At 48.9% G+C, this 10,405-nt stretch overlaps 1 protein-coding gene across 1 annotated transcript in view; it reads left to right on the forward strand.

The window, feature by feature from the left end:
- Window positions 1-9,387, forward strand: part of tshz3b (teashirt zinc finger homeobox 3b) — a 13,425-nt gene extending 4,038 nt beyond the window's left edge. Inside the window, exons 2-3 of the mRNA XM_085350998.1 lie at window positions 4,884-4,978; window positions 5,762-9,387. Coding sequence (XP_085207124.1) covers window positions 4,884-4,978; window positions 5,762-9,387 — 3,721 coding nt within the window. The remainder of the gene's footprint in view (window positions 1-4,883; window positions 4,979-5,761) is intronic.
- The last annotated feature ends 1,018 nt before the right edge of the window (window positions 9,388-10,405 follow it).

A 10,405-nucleotide genomic window follows, 5' to 3' on the forward strand; every position in this document is an offset into this window, starting at 1 on the left:
CAATGCTGCTCCAGACTGCTAGCAGCTATGAGGCCACACGCCTCATAGCTAGAGGAACTACAGCACCCTGAGTGCACGTGCAGAAGGGCTATCCCACCAATTTGTCTGTGCATTTCAAATCACTATAATTAAGCGTTATTGATCGTGGATTCAATTAACTTCATTAACGTGGCTGCTCTGCTGACTGCGGAGGGACAGACGTGAGGCAGGGAGAGGACGTGATCATCATGAAGCAGCGCTCCCCGAGCCGTGTCTCGTTACCGTGTCGTTAGGTGGTATTGTTCACTGAGAGACAACACTCCATGTCAGGAGGCTAGAGGGGGCTAAACGTGCGGCTGGATCAGTTTTAGGCATTAAAGCCGCTCGACGTGCTTCAGGAAAAGATGGTTAAAGTTCCACCCTCACCACATTAACCTCCTAAGACCCGAACTCTTCCACGGCAGCATTTTTAATTTCTCTTTGATATTTTGGCTAATTGGGGCCCGATGAATGTAAAAACAAAGAATTACCAGATTTTTTTTTACCTTATTTTTGTTTTTAAGAAAAATGAGAGCCACATATGAGGATATTTGTTTAAAATTTTGATAGAACAGCAGCAGTATAATGTCCTCGTAAGTGGATATCAGGCCCTTGTAGAGCACAATTTAGTATTTTGGTCTAAATAACCAAAAATGTGATGTCCACATATGTGGACGCCAGGTCCTAGGAGGTTAATGCTTTGTGTTGAGACAAGGAGCCAGGAACGAAAAAGAAAAGGCCTTTGGTGTCGGTGCACAGAGACAGTTGTGCTCCCGTCGCTGTGAAAGGGACGAGCTGGAGGAGCGTTTCCTGTCTGCAGCGTGTTTACAGACTGATTAGGGCGGCGACGTCCACCCGTTTTTCATCGAGCGCCACACACACCCCGCTTTGATCCTGAGGACGGGGGAAACTCCTCTTTCTGTCATGATGGAGTTCAACTACACACACAAAGAAATGTGTCCGAATGACAGAAGAAGACTTTTCTGTCCTTTAATTGTTGATCTGTTACTTAGTCACTGTGGTGTAGACCATGGGGCGTCTTTATCAGCCAGAAAAGCTGAAAAAACTTATTAAATGCATTTAAAAGTCCAAAAATGTATGTCATCCTACTCATTTTCCAAACCTGCTTGGTGGACCGGATTAGTCTTGGCCGGGCCAATTTTGGCCCTCTGGCCTTAAGTTTCACCCCTGCTTTAGAGGAAATACTTCCACCCAGCCCACTGTTTTTGTCTGACCCTGCTGAGCGGTTTCAGTTTATGAAGAGACACGAACAACCATTCGACTGAAGTTTGGGAGTAAAACCCAAAGAAGAGGACGAAATGATTCATTGCACCCAAACTCCGAACGTTTGGTCCACGGGCACACGGACATGACCCTGTGGATGGGATGTGGGGAAGCAAACTCTTTGTGTGCAGCAGATTCAGCACTTTAAAATCGAGCCGTCGCACAATCGAGGATCAGATCATAACTTTACCACGCTTTGCTTTGTGAGCCGTATTTCCCATTGAAGCATTTTGGAGTTCAGTTCTGGAGTCCTGTGGAAACCTGAAAAACTGGAAAAAAATTTGTATTTTTTCTCCTCTCAGATCAAACCAGCTTCTCCACCCTGCTGATCCTTCATCTGCAGCTTGCTCTACTAATTAAAAGAGCACCTGCATACCTGGTGTGTTTGACCCTGCCTCCTCGTACTGCAGCGTGGTATAAGTGTGTACGCGTGCGTACTGATCTCAGTATCCTGGGTCACAATCGAGCCCGAGCCAGCAGCGTTGGGGATCATCTCAGCGTGTGTGTCCTCATTTTTTACTTCACTCCTCCCCCCTCATCCTCCCTCCTCCTCCCTCCTCTCTGGTGTACATGGCTAATGCACCTGCGGTAAAATCAGAGCTGCAGGATTTTTGACCCCTCACACATGCCGTACACACGATGAAAATATTACAGTGTGATGTCACAGAGAAGCAGAGTGACTGGAAAAGTCTTTCTCAGTATACATGAGGAAGTTTTCAGATGCTGCATTTAAACTTTGGTCTTCTTAAGAAAGGTGAAGGTCTTTGTGAAGGTGAAGGCCTGAAGGACTTTGGATAGTACAAATCTGAATCGACGTCATGTCTTTAAACATCTCCTGCTGAGAAATTTAGAGAAGTTCATAATTCACTTCCTGCCACTGAGATGATGTATCATCTTAGAGCTGCTCGCCTGTCTCCAGCCTTTTCATCAGAGCACAGACTCAGCTAACTCATCAGAGGTGCTGCACGAGAACATCTGGACCTCCTGCAGGCTGCGTGTTAGGATAAAACTCGGGCTGACAGACTGAGGGACTGCTCAGAGACTCCAGGAGAATCCAGGAGGAACCGTTGGAAGAACCACAAACATTAGCAACACAAAGCCTTTAAACGAGGAAGAACCACTGATCTTCAAATCTCATTGCCTTTGTTGCAGTTCTGCTCTTTGTTCCACACTTTCACCACTAAAACGTGGTTTCCAATAAAAGCTGTGTACTTTACAGAGACGTGGATTCTCTCAGAGGCGGCTCGCCGTAATGCGGTTTCACGTGCTCACGTTTGGCCTCGATGAGCGCTCTGGGCTGCTGTGGCTCTGCACGGTTCTCTTACACAGCTGTCGTTTGGGCTGATTCACAGCAGATGGTGAGTGCTCGTATGCACGGGTGGCGGCTCGAGACAGACGGAGGGAGAGCCAAGGAGGCTGAGAGACGAAACGCATTCAGATACACAGCTGCTTTATTGCAACAAAGGGCGCCGTTACCGCACGTAGTGTCGGTGAGAGGTCAGATGACCGTACGGGTTTAAAGCGCTCGCCGTGACGCGTTTAAAGCTTTTCAGGTGGACCCTGAAAACAAACTCCAGAGATCGCCTCGAGGCACAGAGCTGTTACACTGCAGTGCATACAGTACATACAGGAAGTGTGTGTGTGCGCGTGATGGCTCGGGGATATCTGTGTCTCTCTACATCTGTTTATCCCACGGCAGTGCCGTATCATCGCCGACGGCAAACAGGAGCCTGACAATGACAAAGACTCCTCTCTCCGTTTCACTGCTGATGCAGTACACACACGTACATTACAGACACACACATACACACACATGATGCCAGCAGGTCGTGCAGGTATTCCAGGCAGGAAGTTTTGTTTGTGTCACTTTGCTCCGGTTTCAGTGGTTTTTTTCCTGCTCAACAAAAACCTGTTAAAACCATCTGAGCTATGGCAAGATTCGGTTAAAGCACGACCGACCTCTCAGCGTCATTCCCCCACTGTGTCCAGTCTTTGCCGAACAGACAGCATGGGGACGTAACCTTATTGGCTAGAATAATCAGCTCAGAGACAGTGGGACCAGACCTCTGACGGTGTCTGCGGCAGCTCGTTTCTTTGGCCACATTCACGCTGCAGGTCTTAATGCTCCATTCCGATTTTTTTCATCAAATCCGATTTTTTTGTCTGCTCGTTCACACTACAAACAAAATGCGACAGCCAACGCGCTCTAGTGTGAACCCTCAAAGTGGCCGCATGCGCAAAAGAAGACGTCACACACAACGCGCTCTGTTTACACCCAGAGCAAACAGTATGTTTGACTGATGGCCTCAATATAAAGACTTCGGACTTTACGTTTCCCAACTTTGCTTTAAGTTATAAAGTTATTGTGTTATCTACATTTGTCCTAATAATGATCCTTACTGCTGTTTTAGAGGAGCGGTGCTTCAGAGGATAGCTGCAGATTTCTGTCAGAATCTGCAGATTATACAGAACAAATAAAATGTTCACGTTTCTCCAACGTTGTCTTCCCAACAGTTGTACTGGATGGAAGCGTTCGTGATGTCTTCTCCGGCGCTGATAATTGGCGTCTGTATTGTGTCAGTGACATAAAAGACGGATTTAATGCGACATGACCATCAAACAGCAGTCCCTTTCTAAAACATCAGATATGTATTGGATTCAGGACCACATACGAAAGTGACCCAGATCGGATTTAAAAATATCGGATTTGTGCCGTTCACACTGTCACACCATGATCGGATAGATGGGTCGCAGAAGGTCAAAAAAGTCGCTTTCGCCTGCAGTGTGAACGTAGCCTTTGTGTCTGTGAAAGCGGTGGATTGTGGTTACAGATGCATTTCCTGTGCTTACACGCCAGGTCAGATGGGCGAGTGACAGCCCGTTACACACACACACACACCCTCTCCTTCTGTATCTGTTGCATGTGCGCGTGCGAGCACGCTCAGCTCGACGTGCACAGCGCGAGCGTTGCTCATCTGCTTCCCCTCTGATGGACTTATTAACCAAAGAAAACATTGGTAGTTGCACGGAGAGGCGACAGTGTGATTTGTCTTGATGCATCTCTTCTCTGTGTGATTTCCACTGTATTCTTCTTAAACTGGAGGGATTTGAATATAAATGGAGATCCTCGAGCCGTCTCCCTGCAGCTAAACTGTAAATAATAACTCTAAACTTTTTTCTAATCTTCTGTAATTGAAGCAAATGGGTTTTGCGGGGAGAGATTTGTCGCAGGGAAACGTAGATACATTTTTTTTATTTACGAGGAGGCGAGGGCTGAGCGGTGTAATGAGTGAACATGCATGCTTAATTTAAATGGCGAGTGTGTCTGTTAGGGAATGCATTAGAGTCTGCAGAAGAAGCGTAAGACATATTAATTGACAGACAGGAACCGCTGTCTCCGAGGTTGATACAAGTAATTTATTACTTCAGAAACGAATGCCACCGCCAGAATGTGCTTCATTAATTTCAAATTTAGTTTTAATTTCAAGCTGTTGCCCCTTGAGAAGAATAAGGTGGCAAGTTGTGTTTGAAGAGACATTTTTCGCCTCTCCCTCACTTCATCTTTCTCTTCCCATCCTCAGTCTCTCTCTCCGCCTGTCTCCCGCTGATTTTGTGCAGAACAAAGACCTGAGGGAGGAGGGGCGGGGTGCTGACTCGGTTCCAATGAGAAAACAATGTCAGTGCGAGCACGAGTCCCGTTTATGGGAGTAAATCCTTCATCTGTGAACGATTGCACAAAGTGTGAAGCCCGTGCCGTCGGCTCATGCTGCCTCTCAACAGGTTCAGAAGATGTCCTGAAGATCGAGGCTGTTTCACTCACAGATACGCTGCATTTATTTGTTTGCTGCTTCAGAGAAAGCAGTCAGGCCATGTACACGATGCAAACATTTCATTTATCCTTATTCAAAGCAACACGCGCCCGTCATGATGCATGTGCCCCTCACACACACTAAAGCAGGGGTGTCAAACTCCAGTCCTCGAGGGCCGCTGTCCTGCAACGTTTCCATGCATCCCTGCTGCAACACACCTGAATAAAACTGACTGCATGCTGGTGTGGCAACCCCCAACCTGCTCATTTAAATAAATGTGTTTGGAAAAATGTACTTCTAAAAGTACTTTTACTGCACCATGTTCATTCACTCGTGAGCTGCTGTAACATGAATCAAGTGGCTGAACTGCCACCTCAGCATGCAGTCAAGTTCGTTAGAGTCTTGCTAATGACGTACTAATTTTATTCAGGTGTGCTGCAGCAGTGATACATGGAAAAGATTCAGGACAGCGGCCGCCGAGGACTGGAGTTTGATCCTTTAGCTGTTCAGGGAAATATTAGCAACATGTTTCAAAAATCACATTAGTCAGAAGAGTTTTCATCATGATGAATCAACTCTGAGACTAATACAATCCTCCTCCTGTGGTAGGTCTAACCGATCTCTCTCTGTCTTTGTTCTTCATTTCGCAGCATACGTCCCTGAAGATGAGAAGGAAGCAGCTATGTTGGATGAAGACCTGGATGGAGACGACTCGGCCCAGGACGGGGAAGAGCCCGCTGCCAAACTCCTGTGTCCAGACAAGGACTTCCTCTTCAAGGACCGGCCGGGCTTCCGTGACTCCCCCAACGCCACTGACTTCTCTGGTCAGGAGCTGGACAGCGAGTCCCATCTGAGCGAAACCAGTGACAGAATGTCTGACTTTGATAGCTCCTCACTTAAAAATGAGGACGAGATCCTCCATTCTAAAGATCCCTCCAATGCCCTGTCGCCGTCCTCCTCCTCTACCATGATGGCCGCCGCCAACGCTGCCGCCACTGTCGCTGGCGAAGAGGCCATATTAGCAGCAACAGGCTCTGTTGCTGACAGCCTGGAGAAGATGAAGGCCATTTACACCTCTTTTCTGACCAATTCCTATTGGTCCACCCTAAACCTGAACCTGAGCCAGCCCCCAGCGGAGAAGCCCCCCCGCAGCCACAGCAGCAGCAGCAGCAGCAGCAGTAGCAGCAGCTGTGGGAGCGGAGGCTACGACTGGCACCAGACAGCCATGGCTAAAACCCTCCAGCAGGTCTCCCAGAACCACCACAACAGGATGACGCTGGTCCAACATCCTACAGTGGCCGTGAGCACCCCATCAACAGAACCCAACCTCTTCAGTACCGTCCAGCTCTACCGGCAGAGCTCCAAGCTCTATGGCTCCATATTCACTGGTGCCAGCAAATTCCGCTGTAAGGACTGCAGCGCAGCATACGACACGCTGGTGGAGCTCACGGTGCACATGAATGAGACGGGCCACTACCGTGATGATAACCACGAGACGGATGGCGAGGGAGCTAAACGGTGGTCCAAACCTAGGAAACGATCTTTGCTGGAGATGGAAGGGAAGGAGGACGCGCAGAAGGTTCTGAAGTGCATGTACTGTGGACACTCTTTTGAATCCCTTCAGGACCTGAGTGTCCACATGATTAAGACGAAACACTACCAGAAAGTGCCTCTGAAAGAGCCTGTCACACCTGTGACAGCTAAGATTATCTCTTCTGCTCGAAAGAGAGCCCCTCTTGACCTGGACATCCCCAGCTCGCCAGACTCTAATGGAGGCGCCACACCAAAGCCCACCTCCCTCAGTGACTCTGGCGATATACTCCAAAAGGTCACCAACCCTTACATCACGCCCAACAACCGCTATGGACACCAAAATGGTGCCAGCTATGCCTGGCAGTTCGAATCCAGGAAGTCACAGATCCTCAAATGCATGGAGTGCGGCAGCTCTCACGACACGCTGCAGGAGCTCACGGCTCACATGATGGTGACAGGACATTTCATCAAAGTCACCAACTCTGCGATTAAGAAAGGCAAACCGATCATAGAGGCATCCGCCCAGGCACCGAGGTCAAACTCAGCAGCTGAAGAGAAGGTGCAGTCGGTCCCCCTGGCTGCTACCACCTTCTCCCCTCCACCTGCCCCGGTGCCTCCTCCGACCAGCATCTCCCCCACTCCTATGGTTATGGAGATAAAGAAGGAGGCGAAGGAGGAGGAGTGCACTGCAGAGTCCATTCTGAATAATGTTAACAATGTGAGCAAGGAGAAGAAGGCCGTAGGTGAGGAGGAGGTTGAGGAAAAGTTTGATATCACTTCAAAGTATAGCTATCTGACTGAGGAGGATCTGGAGGAAAGTCCAAAGGGGGGTCTTGATATCCTCAAGTCCTTGGAGAACACAGTGACCTCAGCCATCAACAAGGCCCAGAATGGAGCTCCCAGCTGGGGAGGATATCCCAGCATCCACGCTGCCTACCAGCTACCAAACATCATGAAGCTTTCACTGGGTACCTCTGGAAAGAGCTCCCCACTGAAATATATGTTCCCCGGAGGGGAGATCCTCTCCCCCACTGCCAAGAACCAGCCGCTGATCTCGCCTCCTAGCTGCCAGACCTCTCCACTACCTAAAAACAACTTCCATGCTATGGAGGAACTCGTCAAGAAAGTGACAGAGAAGGTGGCCAAGGTGGAGGAGAAAATGAGGGAGCCGGCTGCTGTTGTGAGGGGCTCTCCTCTGAGGCGCACCACCCCTTCACCGTGCAACAGCGAGGCAGAGGAGTCAGCCCGAGGAGAGTCCCCCAAAGAAAGCCAACCAGGAGGCAGTAAGACCCCTGAGAATGCAAGTGCAGAAGAAGAAAATGGACCCAACCACAGAGATGCAAACGGGGATGTCTCTACAAAGGAGACGGCAGAGAATGGTGTAGAGTCTGCTGCCGTGACCTCACCCCCACCCACCTCTGCGTGTGGCAGCACAGCCATCATCACTGATCACCCGCCTCCAGAACAGCCGTTTGTGAACCCTCTGAGTGCGCTGCAGTCCGTCATGAACGTGCACCTGGGGAAGGCCGCCAAGCCAGCCCTGCCCTCCTTGGACCCAATGAGCATGCTGTTCAAGATGAGCAACAGCTTGGCTGAGAGAGCAGCAGTGGCCGCTTCTACACCACCAGCACAGACCAAAAAGACCGGTAGCGAGCACCTCGAGCGATATTTCTACCAGCAGCATCTGAACAACGACCAACCCATAGACCTTACCAAAGGAAAAAATGCAGACAAAAGCAGCAACTCTTTGGGGTCGACATCTCTCTCCTCCCCCACTTCCACCCCATCCTCGGTGTCTCCCTCCTCCACCATCAGCATGACCAAAGCCTCAGCTGCAGTAGCTTCCTTCATGTCCACATCACCTCTGAGAGAAAACGCCCTCTCAGATATCTCAGACATGTTGAGGAACCTGACAGAAAGCCAGGCTGTGTCCAAGTCCTCCACGCCCACCAGCCAGTCCGAGCGCTCTGATATCGACGGCGTCACGCAGGAAGAGACCGAAGATGTTTCGCCTGCCCAGAAGCGTAAAGGCCGCCAGTCCAACTGGAACCCTCAGCACCTCCTCATCCTACAGGCCCAGTTTGCTTCCAGTCTCAGACAAACAAATGACGGCAAGTACATGATGTCGGACCTGAGCCCACAGGAAAGAATGCATATCTCCCGCTTTACGGGTCTCTCCATGACAACCATATCCCATTGGCTGGCAAATGTCAAGTACCAGCTGAGGAGAACCGGTGGCACAAAGTTCTTGAAGAACCTGGATTCTGGTCACCCTGTGTTTTTCTGCAGTGACTGCGCCTCTCAGATTCGCTCGCCGTCCACCTACGTCAGCCACCTGGAATCCCACCTGGGCTTTCGCCTGCGAGACCTGGCGAAGCTTTCTGGGGAGCAGCTGCTCAGCCAGATCTCCCAGCAACACCACCACCAACGCCATACCAAAGGACTGTCTGAGAAACTGTTCTCCAACCTCCACCCGTCCAGCCACCCTTTGCCGTCCTCACTCCCCACATCCATCCCGTCCTCCTTACCCATCTCCCTGTCCTCATCCTTAACCACATCTCTGCCCTCCTCCGAATCGCCGTTGCCCTCTCCCGAGGACGACGACAGCGGCGCCCTTTATCAGTGCAAACTGTGTAATCGGACATTTGCGAGCAAGCACGCGGTCAAGCTTCACCTGAGTAAGACTCATGGGAAGTCGCCAGAGGATCACCTCATGTATGTGTGCGAGCTGGACAAACAGTAGCACCGGCTTGCTCGCCGTCTCTGACAGATGAGAAACGATGACGAAGGACGCCTTAAGCGTTAGGACTGCACAAAGATGCCATGCAACTACTGCTCTGAGTTTCGGCACATGGTTTTACATTTTGTGTTGTAGAAGATTTTTAATTTTATTATGTATGATGTAGACTGACTTTTCACGCAGACGTTCATTTTTTTTAAGGGCGGGGATTGGGTGGGGGCTGATGGGGCAGTATATGAAGTAAAAAAAAAGAGCTCTAAAACAAAGTGTTTGTATTTTGAGATTTGTGTAAATGGATTTCTGTTGTTTTTATATTTTGGCATCACTGAGGTGTGATAAGCTGCATGCATAAAAAAACAAAGTTTAGTTGAACCTTCTGGAGCTAAACCTGGTGCCCTTTTCATGGTTTGTTTTCTCTTTTCACTCCTGACTGCTCTGTCTTCTGTTTCATTGTTTTTGGTGCTGAGGCAGCATTTAAAATTTAACCCTCTGAGTACGTCAAAGCATTTCTGCACCGGACATCCAAACACTGTCGACTTGAGATTAGAGATTGGAAATTTATCGAGGCCCTCGTGAAAATTAGACACGCGTCACGTCCCAAGCAGAGAAAATGTCGAGTCAAGCAGATCCTCCGCCCGATGCGGGATCCTCGTCTCACAGGATGTGACACAAATATCGCAGCTTTGTGAATAAAAGGGAAAAAAAAAGATTTACTTTCATTGATCAGGGGCCGCTATTAATTCAGGTCTGTGTAAAATATGTACATAAGACATATGACTTATCCTGTCTAAATTATGCATTGTTTCTATATTTTTAATTTAAAGGACTATGACTATCTGCTGGTGCACAGTATATGAAGACATAAATAAATTGTTTTGCACAATAGTTTTATAAATGTGTTATTTAATCAAAGGATACAGAAACAAAGGGAGAAAGCAAACGAAGGACAACAGGTGAATCTTTTTATTCCTGACTCGTGCTCAAAGGGTTAAAGACTCTTTTTATCCGACACGTGAACGAA

This window comes from Diplotaxodon limnothrissa, linkage group LG1 (assembly GCF_057381915.1).
Source record: "Diplotaxodon limnothrissa isolate DT_005_m linkage group LG1, D_limnothrissa_male_GT1.1, whole genome shotgun sequence".
NCBI classification, from domain to species: Eukaryota; Metazoa; Chordata; class Actinopteri; order Cichliformes; family Cichlidae; genus Diplotaxodon; species Diplotaxodon limnothrissa.